Here is a 23490-nt window from a genome sequence, read left to right as displayed (position 1 = left end):
ATGTAAGCTCTCAGAGCACCTATCTCTTGCAACTTTCATTTATTTATCTAAATAAATGTGGCTCACTTATTTGTTGAATTAGACATTTTCGAATTCCTTTGCCTAGAATAGTTTGTTTCCTTGCTCATCTTCTCTTGTTTGATTTCACTTCCTTAGAACCTATTCCAGAACAATTTTTAGGATGAATATTTGGACTCAACTGAAGAACCATCTTCATTGGCTTTCCCACATCCCCTCTGGCTCTTGTTGCCTAATGATTTTCCAATCTTTTGAAATTTGCCTCTACCACAACACTTATTTACCTCATATTGTATTTTTTTTGTTGTTTTCTTGAAGGTTTCTCTCACTAGCATCAGTTGCTTTAGGACAGCTGTTTTACTTATCTCTGTATCCCTAGCACTTAACACAGGGTCTTGTCCTCAGTAAATATTTGGAATGACCGTTGTAGCTTGTAGTACAGCCATATAGTGCATATGCTGATTTCTCTGCTTCTAATGTCTTCCCTCACTGTGCCTACAAACTCTTACCACTTGGTAGAGGCAGTGTTAGCATTACCTTCAACGATATATGTATAATTTTTCTACTTTTCAGTTTCTTCATTTGAATACTGATACCTTAAAACGTTGCTGGGAGGATTAAAAAAGTTAATTATTTAATACTCTTCTCTCTCCCCTTGCCAGGCCAAATCTCTTCTCTTGTAGATCAATTACCTAGGGAATTTTGTCTCAGGATTAGGTTTTTGGAATCTCTTGCACCCAGTTAGCTCTTTCCTGTTTCCCTCTCCTGTTTTTGTCCCCTTTACAGTAGATCTTGATGGCTCAATTAAAACTAGAGAACAGGGACTTCCCTGGTGGCACAGTGGATAAGACTGCACTCCCAATGCAGGGGGCCTGGGTTCGATCCCTGGTCAGGGAACTAGATCTCTCATGCATGCCGCAAATAAGGAGCCTGCGTGCTGTAACTAAGGAGGATGTGAGCCGCAACTAAGATCTGGTGCAACCAAATAAATAAATATTAAAAAACCCCCAAAAACTAGAGAACAAATCATTAGCAAGTAGAAAACATTTCTTCCTTGTTCTCTTAGGAAAAAAGATTGTCCTGAAGTGAGGAGATTCATCCGCAAAACTGCACAGGCCTTTTTTTTTTTTTTTAACATATACATGTTATCTATTCTCTTTCAAATTCTTTTCACATTTAGGTTGTTATATAATATTGAGCAGAGTTCCCTGTGCTATACAGTAGGTCCTTGTTGTTTATCCATTTTAAATATAGCAGTGTGTACATGTCAATCCCAAACTCCCTAGCTATCCCTCCCCCCCCACCCTTCCCCCTGGTAACCATTAGTTTGGCCTCTAAGTCTTACACAGGCCTTTGAAAAAGCAAAGGCTGAAAAAACAAAACGATTAAATTTCCATACCAGAATAGGTGAAACGTTTCTTTTCATTTTCTTTTAGATTTGTAAAGTGTCTGACCCAGAGTACCAGAAAAAACTTTGGTTCCCTTCCCTTCTTTTCAAGTTTACAAAGCTATAACTAAAGATTTTAGCAGTTAAGCAACTCTACAGTGAATTATCTGGTAGCTTCCAGTATAATAAATTATTCTTACCAACTAGATACTATGCTCACTTTCTTTTCTTACTTTACCTGTTTGGTTGTCAAAATTTAAAGGTAGCATATTAAAACGATTATACTCTTTAAAAACTATGGACACTTTTCATTATTTTAAAATGTGTATGTAACTAAATAAAATAGAAAAATGTTTGCACACAGGGGTAAAATGGGACAAAAGCTTTTACTGAGGTTTCTCTACCCTTCTCCAACATTACCTTGTGTGGTTCAAGTACCATTTGTTATTTAGACTTGTCATTCCCAGTTGACTAGGAGATTTAACACTCTTTAGCCAATGTTTCAAATCTGAGGCAAGTAAAACCTAGGTGGTTTATTCGTGGGCCTAGTACCAGGACCTGTGAAGGGAGTGTTCTTAAGGTAAGAGATAGAAAACTCAGCTTATGTTGTTATCCACAAGTTTGAAATCAACATCCTTGGACATTCGACGTTTACCACACAATGGTAAGCGCCCAGATATCAAATGACCCTTTTTGGCGTCCAAGAGTCATAAAAGCCTCAAGCACTCCTGGAGTCTAGGCTGAATTTCTCCACTGGCTTGTTTGGGAACCCGTCTCTTCTAAGCGGTGTAGCATTAACTTGCTCTGCTGCCGGTTGGATGGCAGCTGGTCGGGCACTCTTCAAGGCGGACTCCTTTCCAAGTGCATCCATCTCCACCCAAGCGCACTCTTCTCTCCCGCGGCGGTCTAGGACCATCAGGACCAATTTCGGGGTTTTCTTTCGCCTGTAAGACTTGGCAGAACGGGCTCTAAAAGAAAAGAAGGAGGCAGAGGAGGAGTAAGAAGTAACTGTACTGTTAAGAGTCATAATAAATGACAGTCCACCTGTGAGACGCGAAGACGAGCACCCTATTTTGCCGCAGAAGCCAGAGGGACAGAAGTCCTCGGGCCAACCGCCGGCCTCGCCCCTCAGCTGCCCGCCCCGGTCACGGTTACGTGACGGGGGAGCGCCGCGCGCAGGCTGCGGCGCCGATTGGCCGGCGGCGGGAGCGCGGGGTTTGATGGGAAGTTGGCTGAGCCCATCGCTCTGTCAGTGGCGGCTGCTGCCTGCTCCGGAGGCGGGCTGCGCTGTGGCGGCCGAAGCTGGCAGAGCTGGGCGCCAGCGCCGGGCTTTGCCCGCTTCTACTTGAAGGTAGAGGGGTCAAAATGAGGGCCGTTGGAAGGGTTCGGCAGAGGGGAGATGCGCTGAGCTCTTCCCTGGGAAATACGCTTCGGGTTCCCCCGCTTGCCTCTCCCGGGCGCCTCCGCCCCATGCCGAGTGGCCTACGAGCTCTGCGGCGGCGGCTAGTTGAGCTGCTGCCCGGCTGCGTGCTGATCCTGTCTCGCCCTCTGATCCCCTTGGTTTCCCAGCACAGTGGCAGGGATGGCTCTGGAGTGCTGGAGACCCCTTTCTGTTTCTCGAGGGGAGTTGGTTCCCCAGCCTTTTCTCGGAGATTCGGGGCGGGGAAGGGGGGCAGTGACTGGGTTGAGCTGAGCATCGTCTCTTTGGCCCACTTCCCTGTTCGGTCGAAGGGTCAGAAAGTCCTGCACTAAGCCATCGCTTTGAGTGGGTTCTACCCTTGTCGTCTTTTGCTGAGTTGTGCGGAGGCGCCACGAGTTGGTGAGATCGGGAGGGACCGAAAACTGTCAGTGTCACGGTGCTCGGCCCAGGCATGTGGGCGTGGATTGTATGCTGCTTAGAGAAGCCTCTCTTGGACTGTAGTCCTTTTTTGAGCAATGGTGGGGTGGAGGGAAGGGCCAGATTGCGTGGGTGTCATAGGCATGGCAGAAAGAGAAGAGCAAATCTAAACTACATCATAGTTTTAATTCTTGAATACAGTGTAAGGGGATTGAGAGAGAGTTGGGATTGGTGCACGCAGTTTTGCTGATGGTGCCCTCACTCTACTAAGTAAAATTTGTGACTCACTGAATTTTCCATGTTCCGCTTTTCCCAGTAGGCTTCTGGTTTGTGGTGCCTAGTGTCGACTTTCTTCTCCTTTCTCAGTGGCCTGGGTGTCACCATTGACAAAATTGTCACCACACAAAATTCAACAGCAGTTTGTGTGGATGTGAGTAAACTTGGCTTTAGGCATATGTTCAAACTGGCAGGGAATGCTAATCTCTTGTCTTCAACAGCCCCCGTAGTTTCATTTTAGGAGGACTAAGTTGATTTTCAACACATTTTTTTAAACATTTAAAATTAGAATTTCAAGTTTCTCCGTCATCTACTGGCATCAACCCATTGCTGATAAAAACCTTAGTGTTTACATATTATTAACTTGAAAGAATAAAAAAAGGAAGAAATTATATGGCTTACAACAGGTATGATTTATAGGAGAAATCTTTACAATCAAATAGTCATTTTTTGGTAGTATTTAGTTCAGAATGAGCATTGACTTACCATGAAGACCAGAACTTAATCATTGTATAATAAAAGTGCTTTTAGAGATGTACTTCTTTTCAGTAATTTTATTTTTGAGCAATAAATGTGGTAGTTTGGGATATTTCAGAATTGTCTTTTCTGTTAGGATATTTGAAAGTTAGAGTTATAGAACAAACTCTTTTAATCTCAAATTGAATTGTCCAGTGTGTTATAGAGGTACTGTTGATGGTGACAATAGTTTCTACTTAAGTTTGGAACTTGATAAACATAAAACTAAACTTCCTTTGCTGTTAAAGTTTATTTTAATGTAAGAGTCTTCAGAGTATTTTGTTTTATTTTTTATACTGGAGAAAATGAGAGCAATACAATTTCAGTTAAAATACAAACTAACTTTATTTTCCAATTTTAAAATTATGAAACAGTTTCTTTATAAGAAGTTAGAAAGAAATGTGTTCCATATGAGAAGTATTGCCGTACTACATGTGCTTTCTGGTAATAGTAGTAATAATGTCTATAATTTATTATACACTTATTTCATTACCAAGTGATATATAATTTCATTTAACTCATGCAACAATTCTGTGAAGTGTAGATGTAGATATTTTCACCGCTTTACAAATGCTGAACTGAGGCTTAGAGAGTTTAGTTTATACAAGATCACGTAGCTAGTATGTGGTTGAGTCATATTTTGAATCAAGACCTTTTTTATTCCATTATTTCAATATGACTTGAAGTAAGCTCAAAATTTAAGAATAACACATCCCAAGATTTCAAATTCTGACACCTAAACCTGAGTGTGAATAGCAGTTAATAGAAAACATTCAAATAATATGGTGGGTGTTATTATTTAGTGAAAAACACATTAGATGCACCCAGCTCTTAAGGTCATGTCAGGTCCCATAGTGATAGCAGAGTGGAAAGAGACTCTTTATACACGTTCACGGAAGATTTCTTGGAACAGGCCACTTGAGATTGAACATCTGTCCACTCAAGAGCAAGCAAATTGATTTATGCTTCAGAAAGAAATGCTAGTTATTTGATTCCCATGTATTTTCCATGTGTTGAAAGGAAGCAGAGATGGACTAGAAAAGGGCAGCAACCACAGCAGTAAAAACAACCATTTGTATCGAGAAATTAGTATGTGTCAGGCACTGTTGTAAGTACTTTAGAATACATTATGTTGTTTAAGCTTTTCAACATTTGAGAGGGTTCTTAACTATCGCTCTTTTGCAGATGAAGATAATGAGTAACTGAGAGGTTAATTTATTTATTTGCCCAAGGTTTCATAGTAATGGGCCACAGGAATTGGAGTTAAGATGTTCAGGTGGCAAGGAGGGAAAAAGTGTTTGGAAATAGAAGAGGTATGAAATTAAAGTTGTAGAGAAATAGTTGATTTATTTAATTTTGTTATGCTTTCGTATCTGTTGGAAAGTACTACTTATACATGTGTATTATAGTAAATCAGGCGTCCCTAACAAATACCAGAATTTGATAAAGTTGGGACAATGAGGGTTGATTGGCTTTTTGATTATGAACCTGAAAGGATGAATATGGCATTTAATGACTATTACCATAGTGTGTTGTTCTAGAGGACAAATTTAGAAGCACAGTTCTCTGCTGCAGGGATCTTATGTAATTTGTTTCATTAACATCAAAACAATTCTCCAAGCAAATAATTGATGTCAAAGTTGGTATTAATTGTAATATTATGCATACATTTCATATTACATGAATTTTAAAAGTGACATGCAGTAAACAAGTAGAGGCAGTACTTGCAGACTTCTAGCACCAGTTCTGCCCCTAGCTGGACCTGCATGACTTTGGCATGTCATTTAGCTTCTCTTCCATGCAGATTTAAGCATTCAGATTTAAGCAAATGAAGGAATTGGGCTACATGATAAACTGTACTAACCCTGTGTCTTATGTTTATGACTTTCCACTTCAGTAGCTCTGTTTACCAGCTATTTGAGAATGTCTGAGGTGCTTTTATATGTTTTATATATAAATATTCCAATCTAATCTACAGAAAGACTTAATTTCTGATTTTGAGTTATTAGAAGTAACTTGTTGCTTTTTTTTGCCTTTTTTATTGAGCTGTAATTGATTTACAATATCATATAAGTTTCAGGTGTATAACATAGTGATTTACAATTTTTAAAGATTATACTCCATTTATAGTTATAAATGTTGGCTATATTCCCTGTGCTGTACAATATATCCTTGTAACTTATTTGTTTTATACATAGTAGTTTGTATCTCTTAAGCCACTACCGCTAACTTGTTGCTTTTTAAAAAATCAAAACTAAAATACTGGGTCTGGCTCTGTTACTTACTGTCTTTGGGAACTTAGCAAATTACTTCACTTCTGTAGACTCAGCTTTGCCATTTGTAAAATAGAGTGATGGTAGTATCTAAATGATAAAATTCATGAAAAGCATTTGTTTTAGGGCCTGCTAGAAGATTAAGTCCTTACCAAGTGTTTAAATGATATTATTGTTGTCATTACTTTCAAATATTAAAAATTCTGATTTGTGATAGCTATAAACTGTTTCAAACCAAAATGTGTAGGTCAGTTGTGTACAAAACACTGTGCTATACACCATACATAGTGGTGTATAGCACATGCATTCATCGTATACATGGGATAATGTATACTTTGAGAATATACAGGGCTTCCCTGGTGGCGCAGTGGTTGAGAGTCCGCCTGCCGATGCAGGGGACACGGGTTCGTGCCCCGGTCCGGGAAGATCCCACATGCCGCGGAGCGGCTGGGCCCGTGGGCCATGGCCGCTGAGCCTGCGTGTCCGGAGCCTCTGCTCCGCAATGGGAGAGGCCACAACAGTGAGAGGCCCGCATACAGGAAAAAAAAAAAAAAGAAAATATACAAGTTAAGTGGTTCATCTGAATCTTCCCTTCCCAGCCACCTTTCTTGGTGATTTTTAGCATCTTAAGGTTTTAAGATCTATTTAATGTCTTAACTCAGAAATTTATACTTTTATTCATTAAAGTTCCTGGATTTCCTACAACCACACTTTAGAAATTTGAATACCGATTTACTATTGAAGGATTAATAATATTTAGATTGCAACTTAAATGTGGCTTATAACATTGATTACATTTATAAACTTCAGAAGTTTTCAGTACAGATTATAGGTATTTCTGTTGGTAAAAATCACTTTGTGTGTTTCATAATTAGACTTTTTGTTACTTCTCTAACCAAGAAAGTCAAGATAGGCATGCCTGATGCTAATTCCAACCTAAAAATAGTATTGCAGAGTGAATGTACTTACTTTGTACTGGCATTATTTTGTGATTACATTTATGAGTTTAAAAAAATGTAAGAATTATGGCCTAACTTTTTTTAGGTGGAAATGAAGCAGTTTTATACATTGGTAGTATATAACTGTAACCTGGTAAAACTATGTAAGTTTGAAAATATACTTTCACTATTTCAGTTTAAAAGAATTAAAAATTATATAACTATTGACTGGTAAATTGATTTAGGATATAATATGGCTGATACATTTTTATATGTATGGTAATATTTAATACATTTGAGAGTCATAGAAAAACAACTAAAAAAAGGGGATATGAGATACAGCTAGCTGACATGACAGTTTAACTTGAGGGACGTAGACACAATTTCAGAAAGAAATGTTTATTTGGGTGTTGAACGGTAGTGAACAGACCGGAAGTCTGAAGATAGAGTGGCTTTGGGTAATGTTTCTTCTGAGCTATTGGGTGAATCACTAAACTTCTTTCCACTTAATTTTCTTGTCTGTAAAATGGTAATAATAAAGGCTATCCTGTGAAAAGTGGTAGTATTATTAACTTTAATATACAGAAAAGAAAATTATGGCTCAGAAACATTAAATGATATGCTCACTGTCACAGGTAACCTTATAACCCTTATTTTCTTACTCAAAATCCTGTTGGTTTTCTATTATTGTAAGGTGATATTATTCTAAACATTGTAGAGCACCCCTAATTCCAAATAACTAGTTTAGTTGGGAGACAGCTGAATGATAGAAATGTAGTACAGCAGAATTTTTCTTAGAAGAACAATATAGGGGACCTACTTTAAGGAACAGAAAATTGCAAAGTGGTATGAATATACACTTTTAAAACGCCTTGCTACTTAAAAAGTCTTTCCAGCTTTATTTTCACTTTTAAATATGTTTTGGCTTGGAAGAAAGGAATTTTTAAAAGGTGGGCTGTCTGCAAGACTGTTTGAATTAAAATTCCACATAAGTGGAGTCCAAATAAATTAATATTTTATAGTATTTTTGGGTAGTATTGCAACATCTAAATTTTATAGTGAATATGCTGTATATTTAACTTAAATTTTAAAAATAATTGCTTTATTTCTAGCTGTGAATTCCTTTGGACAACTGATGATATTTATCATTGTGCCCAGTTTCTACAAATAAAAAAATGGGTGGATTATTTTCTCGATGGAGGGTAAGTTACTTTTCTTTACAGCCAGTTCTTAGTCTAATATAAAAGTGTCACATAAAGCTATTTGTAAGGGTCTCCTTTGTGGTGTAGACTTGAGTAGTGGTTTAATATTATCCCTAACTCTATTTAATTTTTTTTCTTTCTTCTCTTATGAGTTATTTTTTTATTTGGACTTTAATGGTTCTACTTGCTATATAGGTGTCTGATGTCTCTGTTTAACAGAATTATTTCACGTTGACCTATGAATTATTTTTATTTCTCTGTTTATACATTTGTGTACAAATGGTTATCTTTTCTTGTTTTCATACTGCCTAAATTTCAATCTTACTTGAAAGATAGTTGAAATTAAGTATTCTATACAATATTTATGTTTTTATAGGCTATATCTTTTTGCTTAAAGCTTGTCACAAATATTTACTAAAGTCACACTAGGTATACTTTTAGGAATTAATAGGTTAAACAAAATTAAAAATATAGTTTGATTTTATTGGCTAAGTCTTTAGAGGAAGTATCTCAAATTTAGAGCTGTAAAATATAAAATATTCTGGTCAATGCTCTTCTCTAATATAAGAGGAGGTAATGTAGTCTAGGACAACTACTTTGCTTATTTTTTGACTCCTTTTTACCATAACAATGGAGTCTAGCAATACTTGGTACACAATTTAGTTTTTGACCTATTGCTGGAGATGCTTTGTTTTGGATTGGCATTACATTGACACCCTCCACCCCCCTTTAAAACCTTATTAAAGTTCTGCCTGAGAATCAAGTTTATCTATTCTTCCTTTGTCTTTCTTGTTAGGTTGAACCATATGAAACTGCCAGTTTTGACTACATAAACAACAATTGCATATGGTTCAACCTAATATTAACAACTCCTGTTGGCCCTACAATGAATTGATAATCACTACCCTCTTAGATGGTTGAGTATATAACTGGTAATTACTTTTTTCAAATGTTGTATGAGGCATTTTGGCTGGTTTTTATTCTAAGTGATATAAAAAATATCTTTGACAAACAAGCTCTGCAATAGTGAAGTATTCTTAGATGCCCTTTAAAAATCTGATATTCAGAAAAGTACTTTAGGAATTCAGAATGAAGGTAGCCTATTGATTTTCGACCTCCAGAGTCCTAAGTGAACTTTTAGCAATAGTAAATCAGACCATATTTAGTCTTGAATTTTTAAATAGAATTTATAATTATAATAATTTAATAGAATTAATAATTTATAATAACTTAATAGAATTCTTTTGAATAATCATATCTAAGAAAATTTTTCTTGGAGGAAAATTTAAACAGATTTTCTCTTAGTAAAAGTATGTTTTATTGGGGTTGGTTAAGGATGGTAAAAATTGAGCTATCAGAGTTGAAAGTACTTCTAGGACTAAAAATTTAAGTTAAGTAGGTACATCTTATTTCTTTAGTCTTGTGTAATTTTGTTCATAGTTATAATTTTTATTTAAGTCTAAATCTCATTTGTAAAAAGACAGGAATACATATTGCTTAATAACATTGAAAAAACTTAATTTTGGATTAAAATGTTCTTGTATGATTATATAAGTCAAAGTGTTTCTGAGTTAGCGATAACAGGTTTTAATGCTGTCTCTTATTTCTGTTTCTATAACAGACAAAACCTTCAACTGTAGAGGTTCTGGAAAATATAGATAAGGTATGTTCTTTGGCTCTGGGGTGTTTTAATTCATTTTAGGTGTTACATAAATATTATTTGAGTACATATTACTTTGGAGACTAGATCTGGTATGGGAATTTAGAGGTGATAATAGAGTAAGCCTGAGAACTTCAATGTTAAAATCCAAAGTCTATCAGTGACCTAAGAAGTCTGTGTCAGGTAATAGTGAATGTTAGAATGAAATTTGATCTACAGCATGGTGTAAATCAATGTTACAGATAGGACAAAGTAGATTATAAAATAGTCTGCAACTATTTGTATCAGTTTGCAAACTTCACAGCTTTTTATACTTTCTATCATAAAAAAATGGTTATTCTTTGAGAATATTGAGAGTGATGAATGGATTGAAAGAATCTAGTATGGGTCACTGTTTCAATTTTTATTAATTCTTTTTATAGTCAGAGTTTTTTTTTTAGGCCTTATACAGGGAGAATTATTACTTGTTTGACTTAACAAAGACTATTGATGCCAATTTTATACCTCTGATCTTTGCTAATTTGATAGGTTATCAAACATTATTTTTAAATATCTTAATTTTTAATTTAAAAAAGATTTGTCAAATCATAATAGACATTTTTCATATGTTTTAACTTCATTTTTAATTTTCTTTTTCATATTATGTTCTGTTTAAAATATTAAGGTATTATGTTTCATTGAATTTTTAAGAGTTCTTTATAACCTCTCATGTAAAATTTTTTTTACCATTTTAATTTCTTTATGAATTTGATTTAATAATACATAATAACTTTCTCTTCACAGGAAATTCAAGCATTGGAAGAATTTAGGGAAAAAAATCAGAGATTACAAAAATTATGGGTTGGAAGATTAATTCTCTACTCTTCAATTCTCTATCTGTTTACATGTTTAATTGTATACTTATGGTACCTTCCCGATGAATTTACAGCAAGACTTGCCATGACACTCCCATTTTTTGCTTTCCCATTAATGTAAGTAAAATGTTCTTTTTGTTGACTTTTCCTCTTCCTGACTAGATAGTTTTAATATAGTCAGTTTCTTTTTATTATGAAATAATAATGTTGCAGAGTGAATAAATTTGCATTTTTTGCAGTTTGAAAACTGTTTCTTTAAAAAGTAGAACAATTGTTTTAAACCTTTATTTATAATCCAACATACTTGAAGAATATGACCCAGTGACATTAGTAATAATGGCTCTGTATGGTAATCTTTTGTGATTCTCTAACACATGTTCATGCTCCCTAGGAGTATTGGGCATGGAGTAGGCATTTCAGATTGTGGGTAGTGGCAAGTGAGGAAGGACTTGTAAAACAAAAAGAACATCTGCCCCATGTTGAATGTATTCCATTCATCCCACCCTTCCCCTCTTTTTAGTAACTGCTATAAAGCAATTGACCCTTACTACAGAAATATTTTGTAATACAGCACTTTACAGGAGGTGTGAATTGAGATTAGAATGATTGCGAATTTTGAGAGAAAGTTGAATGAAAAATTTGTTCATTCAATCAACAAACATTTATAGGTACCAATTGTGTGCATGTTGGATTATAATGGTGTATGGTACACAAAAATACAGAACCTTTGACTGTAGATCTTAGACTGCATACATGAAATTAAGTAATAAGTATAATGAATATTATAATGGGTCCTTAACACAGTCTGGAGTGGACATGGGAGTCAGGGAAGGGCCTTTGTATTCTTTACTACTGTTGCCACAAATTTAGTGACTTAACACCCATTTATTATATCACAGGTGTGTAGGTCAGAAGTCCAGGTAGTTTGACTGGGTTTTTTGCTTAGGGTCTTGCAGGCTTAAATCATAGTTATTAGCTGGCCTGGAGTCTCTGGGGGCGGAGAATCTGCTTCCAGGCTCAAACAGGGTGTTGGCTGACTTCTGCTGTATCTCTCTGATTTCCTATTTTGCCCTTGGCTGAGAGAAACCTCTGTTTTTAAGGGCTTAACTGATGGTATTAGACCCACCAGGATAATCTAGGTTAATCTGCCTATCTTAAAATCAACTGAGTAGTAATTATATCTGCAAAGTCCCTCCATAGTAGTACCTAGATTACTGTTTGATAATATAACCAGAGAATGGAAATCTTGGGGAGAGAGAGGGGGATATCTTTAGAATTCTGCCTACCACAGTCTTCCTGAGGAAGTGGTTTTTGAGTTTGAGACCTGAAGGATGAGTTATATGTAGCAAGGGTGGTGTGACATGGTAGGTAGTGTTTTAGGCAGAAGGAAGAGCATATTTGAAGACTCTGAAGGAGGATAGAGCATGGTAGGTTTAAAGAATTGAAAGAAGGCCAAAGACTGGATTATGGAGAAAAGTCTGGATAGTTAGACGAAGGATATTTCTTGTGGGCCTTATAGTCCATGATAAGGATTTTAGGTTTTAATCTAAGAATAGTGGGAAGCCACTGAAGATTTTTAAGGAGTATGACATGATCATATCATTATCTTGAAGATACCACTGAGGCTACAGCATGGAGAATAAATTAGAGGGGAGTAAGAATGGATCCGGAGCAGCAAGTTAGAAGGTTATTGTAGTTGTCTAGGGGAGAAACGATTGATGGTGATTTGCACTTGAGTGGTGGTAGCAGCATTGAAGAGAAACAGATGGGCTGAATGAAGTGGATGGGTTGAAGAGATTTAAGAGGTAGAATTGAGGTAATATGGAGAGGCTCTTGGTGATTGGTTAAATGTGGGGTGAAGAGGAAGAATTGCGTCAAGGATAAAATTCAAGTTCATGGCTTGGGAAATTTGGTTGATGGTAGCATCATTCATCTAAATAGGGAACAACATGAGGAGGAGCAGGTAGTTGACCCACTGAGACCAAAATACCTATGGTCTATCCAGATAGAGCTGCCAAGTGGGATGGTTAAGTATGACTGAAGCTCAGGAGAGAAATTTGAATGGGAGATATAAATTTAGGATTTGGCAGCTTATAAATATTAGTCAAAGCCATCATCTGTTCATTCAGTAAATATTTGGTACCTGCAATGTGTTAGGTTTTGGGCTAGCCTGTTGTGATTGAGAAAGTAGGGAGCTTACATTCAGTTGGGATTGGACAGACAAAAAACGAGACAAGTAAACAAACATAGTTAATTTAGAGAGAGATAAGTGCAATGAAGAAAATGAACAGGTGATGTGATAGAGAAGAATAGGATGCTTTAGGATGGTCCTGGAAGGCCTCTTTTGAGGAGGTATTTGAATTGAGAACTAAAGTATGAGAAAGAACCAGTATGGAAAGAGTTGGAATATATGGAAGAGTATTTATATGTACAGTGTGTAATAGCACATATATCCATAGAGAGATATAGGAAAGGATTATCCTCAAAATAATAATGGTAATTTTCTCAGGTGTTGGAATTTTAAGTAGTCGTTTCTTTCCACATGCTTTTTTTTGGTATTGTTAGAATTTTTTCCATCAGTGTGTTCTTCAAATTAAAAAAAAAAAAATTCCAAGAAGAAAGAATGGAAAATGCAAAGTCTGTGAAGTAGGAGAGAGCGTGACTTACACGAGGGTCAAAAACATAGGTATATCTGGAGTGTGTGATGGAGAGGAAGAGTGATGCAAGGTGAGCTTGCACAATCTAGGTCATGGAGGGTCACAGAGAGGAGTCTGAATTTTATTTTGGGTGAAATGGACAGAGTGTAAAGGTTTTAGTAGAAGAATGGCATGATGAGATCTAAGAAGATCATGTGTGATGTTTTATGGAGATGGAGTAAGAGGAGGACAAGAATAGAAACCGGGAGATCAGCTAGGAGGCTGTTGTAGAAGTTTAATAAAAAATGAAGACGGATTGGACTGCCCAGTGGCAGAAGAGATGAACAGATGATTTGGAAATATTTTGGAAGTAAAACTGAGACAACTTGATGGGAGGAAATGGAAGGTAAGGGAAAAGCAGGAATCAGGGTGATGCTTAGGTTTTTTGGTTTGACATTGGTGGGTGGGGTAGGATCTTTTTCATTGGGACTACTATAGTAAACATTTTTGGTTTAGTCTTTAGGAACTCCTGGTGCTGATACAATTTTAACTTTGTATGTAGGTAAAGAGCCAAAAATCAAGTACATGCATATTACAAAATAATTGTCTCTGCCATTTAAAAAATGTTTCTTCTCTTTTGAAATCTTTTGGAATGCTTCTTATCCCAGGTGTAGTCTCAGATTTCATAATGCAGAGCCCCTTTCCCTTGTTAACCTTCTATTTTTTTTTTTATGAAAAGAAGGGAGAAAAATTTAGAAAGGGAATAAGTGTGAGATGTTTAGTTGATTTAAATGTCTTTAAATACTTAAAAAAACTCCATTTGACATCCATTTCCATATAAAAATTGATTTTCTGATTATAGAAGATTTTAATCTAGTTGTAAAAGAATACCTGACAGGGAACTCTCTGTGCTAATTCTAATGCCTAAGCACAGATTGTGATTGGCTATTGTGACTCAGAAGATTTTTTTTGTTTGTTTTTTTGCACATAAATCATATACTAATTGTTTTTAAAAGTATAAAAAACTGGGGCTTCCCTGGTGGCGCAGTGGTTGAGAGTCCGCCTGCCGATGCAGGGTACACGGGTTCGTGCCCTGATCCGGGAAGATCCCACATGCCGCGGAGCGGCTGGGCCCGTGAGCCATGGCCGCTGAGCCTGCGCGTCCGGAGCCTGTGCTCCGCAACGGGAGAGGCCACAGCAGTGAGAGGCCCGTGTACCGCAAAAAAAAAAAAAAAAAGTAAAAAAACTTAGTTTCTTTAAAAATGTTTTTTATTTCTTCAGTTTGATCTTTCCACTCTTTTGAGTGTGAAGCTTTGTTATCCTTACTGTGTCCTTCTGCCTGTTCTGCATCACCTGCATCTAGTATTTCTTGGCTTGTTAAGCTTCAGAGCCATTTCTCACTTTGTCTCATTCACATCTGTGACCTGGTTCTCAACTGCTGCAGTTTCTATTTCAGTGAGCTGTTGTTCACTTTTGGAAGCATAGACCAGTTATCCAACAAAGAATAGAATTGTCCTTCTGATTGATTACAATCAAAAAAGCATGAAATAGAATACAACAACATGAGAGTGGATGTTGTGGTGAACAGAAAGAAGACTTAACACAGGACATTGCCTTTTGTGTGTAATATGAGCTCTCGCTCAAGCTTACCCCTGGACCTTTTTTCTTTGGAAACAAAGTTTTGATGTCTAGACCAGGGTTTGCTTAAAGAAATGGAGGCAGAAGGAGCAAGAAAAGGTATTGCTTTACTCATCACTGTCTACATTAATTATAAAGTTTAGAAATCTACCTGACAATGACAAAAAGCGACTGTTGTCTCTGCATTCCCAGTTTCCCAAATGCTTTTACTGGCAGAGAGGTCATGGATTCAGGACTGAGCATATATTGCCTAATCATAACTATTCCCAAATTATCTTTTTTGGTAGAATATCAATACCTGAGAAGATTTGAGATTTTATTTTGTCTTCTTTTTAGGATGTAATAGGGAGGAACTTGGTGAGATTCCAGTCTATTGGTTTTCTGCTTTTCAGATTTGATAATATATTTATATCTCTCTGATCTTTTCAGCTGTTACTGAAACTGAAATTATGGTGAACTGATTTCATAGGAATTATTAAGATTGTGCTCCATAGTGAGGGAAGGTTTGGTTTACATTAAATTTTTGTATTTCTGCATTATGCTGGCAGATAGGCATTATCTTGGGAGTTGGCTCATTTTCTAAGAAGGAACAACCATAGACTTTGTCTCTACCCTTAACTGACTCTGCAAGCAATCTTACAAACTTTTATTCCTGGATACCTTATTCTTACAAATAATAACTTTCTAGAAATTCCATTCTCTATAAGGTCATTTCAGAGACCAATTAGCATAAAATGTTAACCTTCCCAGAGGGTTTGGCCATATTTTCTTTCCGTGTGTATGTGTGTTTTCCTCTTAAAATGAGATTTGAGGGGAAAAAATTTAAGCAAAGGAACTGAGGAAGGTGGTTTTGTCTCCTGTATCCTTCCTCCTGTTTTTTGTTTTCTTGCTTTTCTACTTGAATTGAAAGCCGTTTGAGGTTAGAGCTTTGACTTTATACAATTTTTTTTTTTTTTTCTGCACTACGCAGCATGTGGGATCTTAGTTCCCAACCAGGGATTGAACCTGGGCCCCCTTCATTGGAAGGCAGAGTCTTAACCACTGGACTGTCAGGGAATGCCTCCTTCCCACTTCCCCTCCTCCCAACCAGTTTGTGGTATATATTTCCTCAATCCAGCTAGGCAGCTAACAGACATAATTTGTAGCCTTTTCAGGAAAGTTAAAAGTTTGTTTCATGGCACTCTTATAAATACAAAGTATCTCCCATCAACTATAGTTGGCTCTTAAAGGAGAAGATATCTGAACATCTCTTGATATTTACTCAAGGTAATATTTACTCTTAGTTTTTGTAGGTAAGAAAATCATTTTGCAAGCATCCCTTTTATAATATTCATATTAAAATATAGATATTCACTTGATATAATTCTGTACTTAAAAAATTATGTACTGAGACATAATTAAGAGACAAATCCTATTCTTGGATGGGAAGACAAATCCTATTCTGAGATGAGTTCTCCCTAAATTAATCTAAAAATGTGTGATCACAATAAAAATACTAACAATACTTTAAAAATCTTGGCACACTTATTCCATAATTTTTAATGGAAAAATAAGCACATAAGAATAGTCTTGAAAAGTCTAAAAAAGGAGCGGAATGAGAAGCAGAGGTCTACCAGGCATCAAATGCATTGTAAAACTTCATTAATTAAAAGTTTGATAGTGTCTAAATAGAGACACAGACCAAAGGAAGAGATACAAGAATCCAGAAATAAATCCCAAAAGGAATTTTTATTATATATGGTTTTTATGTATGATAAAGATAGCATTTCAAATCATTGGGGGAAAACAGTATTGAGTTATATCTCTCCTCCACCCAAATAATAAAAATAAATACATAAAGCTTGTTCCTTATACCAAAATAAATCATTGTTACTTGTCTAAATGTGACGGTAATTCTCCCTAAAGCCTTTGATGGTTAAATAAACTGACAAAATTGTCAACATAGTTATAAATATTGAGACCTGTAATCTTTTCATTTTTAGCTTTATATATTGTTAAGTCTCATCTTAAAAACATTTCAATAAATTGGATTGGGCTTGTATAGTTGTTGGAAAGAAAGCACTTAAATTTGGCAGAAAGGACGAAATAAGTAAAAATTCCTTTTTATATGAAGGTTGGTGAAAAATCATCAGAGGTTTATGGAATGTTAATCCTTTAGTAAAAGTGAGGAAGGTTTTATTATATTGATTGAGTTTTAGGTATTCTGCTACATTTTAACTTTTAGCATTTTTAACTTTAGTACAGTAAAAACACTTAGTATTAAGGATTTAAAATGTTTACTGAATCTAAAGTATGATTCTGTTTTATTGAGGCTCCAGTTATTCCTGTTAGAACACCTTTATAATTTTATAGTGCAAGTCACTGGATAATATTTAACAGAAATTCATGCTGTACTTACATTTCACATAGCATCAGTTTCATTCAGAAAAGAACAACAGGAATGATTACATGAATGTGAGTTAGGGTATTTAGTATGTCTTAGAACTGATAGTATGTATGAACTTATCGATTTTCTATACTAGTTTTGTATTCAACTATGATAATTGTCTTATTGTTTCTAGTAAGTTTTTTAGTTGATTCTTTGAGAGTTTCTAAGTATGCAATCATATTATTTGTAAATAGCAATAATTTTACCACCTCCTTTCAGATATTTTGACTCCTTTCAGATTTTTTTTTCCTCTTTGGTAATTGTATTGGCTAATACTTTCAGGACAATGTTAAGTTACAGAGAAAATAGTCAACATCCTTAACTTGTTCCTTGGGAATGCTTCTAATGTTTCCCCATTGGGCATTATCCTGACTTTGGATTGAGACAGATATATTTTATGTTGAGGAATCTTCTAGCTATTTATATTTTATTTAGTTTTTTTTTTAAATCAAGAAAGATTGTTGAATTTTGTTAAATGCTGTTTCATCATCTATGGAGATAGCCATGTGATTTTTCATCTTACGTCTCTTGATAATGATAGATTATATTAAATATTGAAATCAAATGTTGAATCTTGAATTCTAGGAAAATTTCTACTTTCTTAGTTGTAGTCATTTTATAAGAACATCAGGAAGCTTTCCTTTCTTTTTTAATGCTCTGGAACAGTTTAAATAGTACTAGCATTATCTGTCCTTTACAGGTTTAGTAGTATTCCATTTGAAATCTTTTGGGCTTGGTGTTTTTTATAGAGGATAGCTCTTAACTTCTAAAATTCAATAGCAGTTCATTTTTTAGGCTTTCTCTCTCTTCCAAGGTTAGTTTTGTTAACCATTCTACAGTTTTAAAGTGTATTTGCATAGTGTTGTAATAGCAGTAATCATTGTCTCATTGATTTTTAAAATTTTCTTTGTAGCTATGATTATTGCTTCCTTATTATTTCTTATTTTGTATATTTGTAATTCTTTTCTGATTGTTTTTATTAGCTGTTTCTTCCAAAGAACCAGCTTAAAAAATTACTTCTTTTTTTTTTCCATAGGCTTACTTTATTCTTGTAACTCAAAATGGATGCTTTAATGTATTTATTTTCATTCTTATTTCTTAACACAATACACCACACATGTATTTGAGGCCATGGTATTTTTCTGACTGCTTTAGTTTTATCCCACAGGTCTTGATAGGTAGTGATATGTATTTACTTTGGTTATTTTTAAAACTTCATTACATTTTTTAAAAGTTTTTTTTTTAAGTTTTTATAATCTAAGAGTTATTTCCAGGTGGCAATGTGTGTTTGTATGTTTGTTTTTTTGGCTTAGTTACTATTTCTAGTTTTATTATATCGCTTTCAGAGAATGTTGTTTAATAATATTTCTCCTTCTTTGGTTTTATTGAGACCTGTTTTGGTGGCATGCTATTTGATCAGTTGCTGTGTTTCATGAACACTTGAAGATATATATATATATATATATTTTTCAGAGTTTAATATTATCATTGTAAACTACCTTACTGTGTTATATAGGTCTTCTGTATCCTAATAACAGTGTATTTCTACTTCTCCCTATATTTCCTTTAGTTTTGCTTTATGAATGTTACGCTTTTCTATTTGATGAGTAAATATTCTTGTAATATCTTCATTGTAGGCACATCCTTTAAAAAATACTTTTTATCTTGAAATAATTATAGATTCACAGGAAATTGGAAAAAACAGATGTACAAGCAGGTCCTGTGTACCCTTCACCTAGCCTTCCCCAGTGGTAACATCTTGCATGACTACAGTTAAATATCACAACAGGAAATAGACACTGGTTCAATTCATAGAGCATATTCAGATTTCACTAGTTTTACATACACTCATTTGTGTGTATGTGTTTTATATTTCTATGCAGTTTTATCATATGTGTAGCTTCATGTAAGTACCCCACAATTTAGATCCAGAATTGTTCACAGAGTTCCTTTTTGCTACCCCTTTGCAGTCATACCAACCCTCTTCCACATGCCCCATTCCTAACCCCTTCCACCCCATCTGTTTTCCATCTCTATAATTTTATTTCAAGAATGTTATAAAATGGGATCACATAGTATGTAACCTTTTGAAGTTGGCTTTTTAAACTCAGCATATTCTTGAGATACATCCAAGATGTTAAGTGTAACAGTAATTACTTTTTATTGCTGAGTAGTATTTCATGGCATTAATGTAGCACAGTTTGTTTAGGCACACACCTGTTAAAGGACATTAGGATGGTTTCCAGTTTCTGACTCTAACAAATGAGACTGCCATGAATATTTGTGTACAGGTTTTTGTCTGAATGTAAGTTTTTATTTCTCTGGGGTATATGCCCAAGAGTGTAATTTCTGAGGCGCTTGTAAGTACATGTTTATTTTTATAAGAAACTGCTAAACCTTTTTTCAGAGTAGAGGTACCATTTTATATTTCCACTAGTGATGTTTGAGTGATCTTGTTTCTCTGCATCCTTGGCAACATTTGGTATTATCACTATTTTGTGATTTGATCATTCTGATAGGTGTGTATTGATAACTCATTGTGGTTTTAATTTACATTTCCCTGATGGCTGTGATGCTGAACATCTTTTCATGTGCTTATTTTCCATCTGTATCTTTTCTTCATTGAAATGTCTGTTCAGGTCTGCTGTCTAATTTTCTAATTGGATAATTAGTCTTTTTACTGTTGAGTTTTGAGAGTTCTTTATATATTGTAGATACAAGTTCTTTGCTGGATATATGGTTTGCAGATATTTTTTTTCAGTCTGTAATTTGGGTTTTCATCCTTATAAAGGGTTTTTCACAGAGCCAAATTTATTATTTAAATTTTTCCTTTTATGGATTGTGCTTTTGTTGTTAAGAATTCTCTCTGTATCTATAGGTCCTGAAGACTTTCTTCTTTGTTTTTTGCTATGCTTTTTTCCTTCTAACATTTTACATTTAAGTTCATAAGCCATTTTGAGCCAATTTTTTATATAATATGTGAGGTTCACATTGAGATCCATCCTTCCTTCCTTCCTTCCTTCCTTCCTTCCTTCCTTCCTTCCTTCCTTCCTTCCTTCCTTTCTTCCTCCCTCCTTCCCTCCCTCTCTCCCTCTCTCTCTCTCTCTCTCTCTCCCTCCCTCCCTCCCTCTCTCTCTTTCTTTATTTCTTCTGCCTGTGGATGTGCAGTTGCTCCAGCTCTATTTGCTGGAAAGAAACTGCATCCTTTCTAATACTATAAAATGACCTTCTTTTTCTAGTTTAAAGCTTTTTTTGGTGCGGGTGTAGTCTTGAATTCAGTCTTGTGGCATATTAAGATCACAACCTTTATTTTGTGTGTATTTGCCTACTATATTTTTTGCCCATTGTTTTATTTTCAACCTTCAAAAACAGTTTTAGGTGTCAGTTTACATTATAGGGTTGGTTTTTATTTTCTGATCCAGTCTGAAAGTCTTTTTCTTTTGCTCTAGTGAGTTTAGCTCATTTACGTTCATTGAGGTGAAAGATGTTGGTCTAAGTTTTGAAACTAATTTTCTATTTTGCTTTTGGTTTTTATACCTTAAATAGAAAATCTCTAGCTATGTGGTATGTTTACTTTGCTTTGGCCCAGTTATTTGTAAGAGGTTTATGTGAGAGTATAGAGGCAAGTCTTCCTACATTTAGGCTATCTAGAATTTTCCTTACGATCCAGGATTTAGTATGTTAGTTTGTTCAGCTTTTATCCTTCTCCAGCCAACAGGGTTAGGCAACTGTGTATAAAATTTTTCATAGTACAAAACTTTTCTCCCCTGCTGCCATAGAAACAGAATATTCTTTGTAAATAGGGCATTTCTGAGTGATTTCTCTTTAAGCCCTGCCTTTTCTGTTTCATTGTTGGAACCAAACTTAGCAGTTTCTGCCTGTAGCATGTGTATCTTATTCTCACTGTAATAAACATGCGTTTTAGGCTTTACACTTTGAGAAGTTTATCTTCCTACCTTTTAGTGAGATAAGCAGTTTTCCTTCTCTGCTTTTACTCTTTTGAGCCCCTGCATGATCTCCATTGTTTTGGAGAACACTTCCACATATTTTGAGGGTTGAGTTTTAGCTTATCTTAATTTTATCAGAAAAGGGATTTGTGTTTTTGTTTTTGTCTCCTTGCTGTTTGGATGATTTCTACGAAGAGAAGGGGGAAATGGAGATTATGCCAGTATTCTCAAAGTAGGAGTCAATAGTAATATCTTTAATATCTTCACAAAACATGTTGCTGTATTTTCATAAATTATATTTAATTATTGGGAGAGCAACATCTTTGTTGGGATAAGTAGAACACATATTCCTGAAGTACTTTAATTCTTTTCCTAAATTTTATTTTAAAGAATTATGTAAAAGAATTTCATTTAATTTAGCCTTAAGGAATAACTAACTCTATTATATTCTACCTTTTCAAGGCTTGACACTTAGAAATGTGTATTATTTGATAGCTCATTTTCTCCACCAGTAGTTCTGATAAAAACCAAAAGAAGAATTTGTTGTCCACAAAGGGAAGTTAGTGAGTTTTATTGTGAAGTAAGGGAGTATATTTCCATTCTCGTACTTTTTACACTTTGAAAATTATATATGCTTTAAAAAAATATACCATTTAAGAAAATTTACTGATTTTCTTCAGAATTTTAGTCATTATCTCTGCAACTCCTTCTCTTGTGTTCTCAGTTTTCTTTCCCTATACTTTTTTTCCTAAATCATCTCTCTCAGCTTGCCACTGTTTCAGGGGGCTTGCAATGGGGAAATATTATGGGACTTTTCTACTGTTGAAGGATCATTTAGGGTTGTGAGCTGTATGTTTAACCTCTTTTCTCATCTCCCTTCCCTTGATAAGGACAATACCCAGTGTCTTTTTTTTAGTGCTTAGATAGTTGTCCAAGTAACATGTAGGAATCTGGTACTGGTTATTTTGGTATTTTCATATCATAAAAATAAATCATCACCATGTAAAAACATGTAGGGGCTTCACTGGTGGCGCAATGGTTAAGAACCCGCCTGCCAATGCAGGGGACATGGGTTGGAGCCCTGGTCCAGGAAGATCCCACATGCCAAGGAGCAACTAAGCCTGTGCGCCACAACTACTGAGCCTGCACTCTAGAACCCATGAGCCACAACTACTGAGTCCATGCACCACAACTACTGAAGCCCGTGTGCCTAGAGCCTGTGCTCCACAGCAAGAGGAGCCACTGCAATGAGAAGCCCGTGCACCACAACAAAGAGTAACCCCCACTCACCGCAACTAGAGAAAGCCCGCGTGCAGCAACGAAGACCCAATGCAGCCAAAAATAAATAAATAAACAAACAAACAACCCCCAAAACATGTGCAAGTTATCTATTGCTATATAACAAGTTGCCCCAGAGCTTAGTAGCTTAAAACAACAAATGTTTATTCTCTCTCACAGTTCTTCAGGGACAGAATATGGGAGCAGCTTAGCTGATGGTTCTGGCCCAGGGTCTTTTTTCATATGTAAATTGCAGTTAAGCTATTGGCTGCACCTATAGTCATCTCAAGGCTTACCTAAGGCTGGAGAATTTACTTCTAAGCTCACACATGCAGTTGTTGGCAGGCATCAGCTCCTCACTGGCTGTTTGCCAGAGACCTCGGTTCCTCACCAAATGGGCTTTTCTATGGAGTTCCCTGAATGTCCTCATGTCATAGCAGCTTCTCTCAGAGCGAGTAATCCAAGAGAGAGAAAGAAAGCAAGCGGAAGAAGAGGCCTGAGATGGAAACTGCATATTTTTATAACCTAATCTTGAAGTGACATGCTATTGGTCACACAGACCAACACTGGTGAGAGAGAACTACATAAAGTTATGAATACCA

At 35.6% G+C, this 23490-nt stretch overlaps 1 protein-coding gene across 3 annotated transcripts in view; it reads left to right on the top strand.

Moving 5' to 3' along the window:
- The first annotated feature begins 2620 nt into the window (after nucleotides 1–2620).
- LNPK (lunapark, ER junction formation factor) overlaps nucleotides 2621–23490 on the top strand; it is an 83384-nt gene continuing 62514 nt past the window's right edge. The window contains exons 1-4 of one of the 3 annotated variants that reach the window (XM_004267341.3): nucleotides 2621–2756; nucleotides 8358–8447; nucleotides 10069–10110; nucleotides 10891–11078. In XM_004267341.3, coding sequence (XP_004267389.1) covers nucleotides 8421–8447; nucleotides 10069–10110; nucleotides 10891–11078 — 257 coding nt within the window. In that variant the 5' untranslated portion in view covers nucleotides 2621–2756; nucleotides 8358–8420. Of the gene's footprint in view, nucleotides 2757–3653; nucleotides 3673–8357; nucleotides 8448–10068; nucleotides 10111–10890; nucleotides 11079–23490 lie in introns of those variants that run through there. The other 2 variants (XM_033423620.2, XM_033423618.2) reach the window with 2 other exon arrangements.

This window comes from Orcinus orca, chromosome 7, assembly GCF_937001465.1.
Source record: "Orcinus orca chromosome 7, mOrcOrc1.1, whole genome shotgun sequence".
In the NCBI taxonomy this organism is placed as follows: domain Eukaryota; kingdom Metazoa; phylum Chordata; class Mammalia; order Artiodactyla; family Delphinidae; genus Orcinus; species Orcinus orca.
Note: the sequence above shows the minus strand (reverse complement) of the source record. Positions and strands in the feature narration are given on the sequence as shown.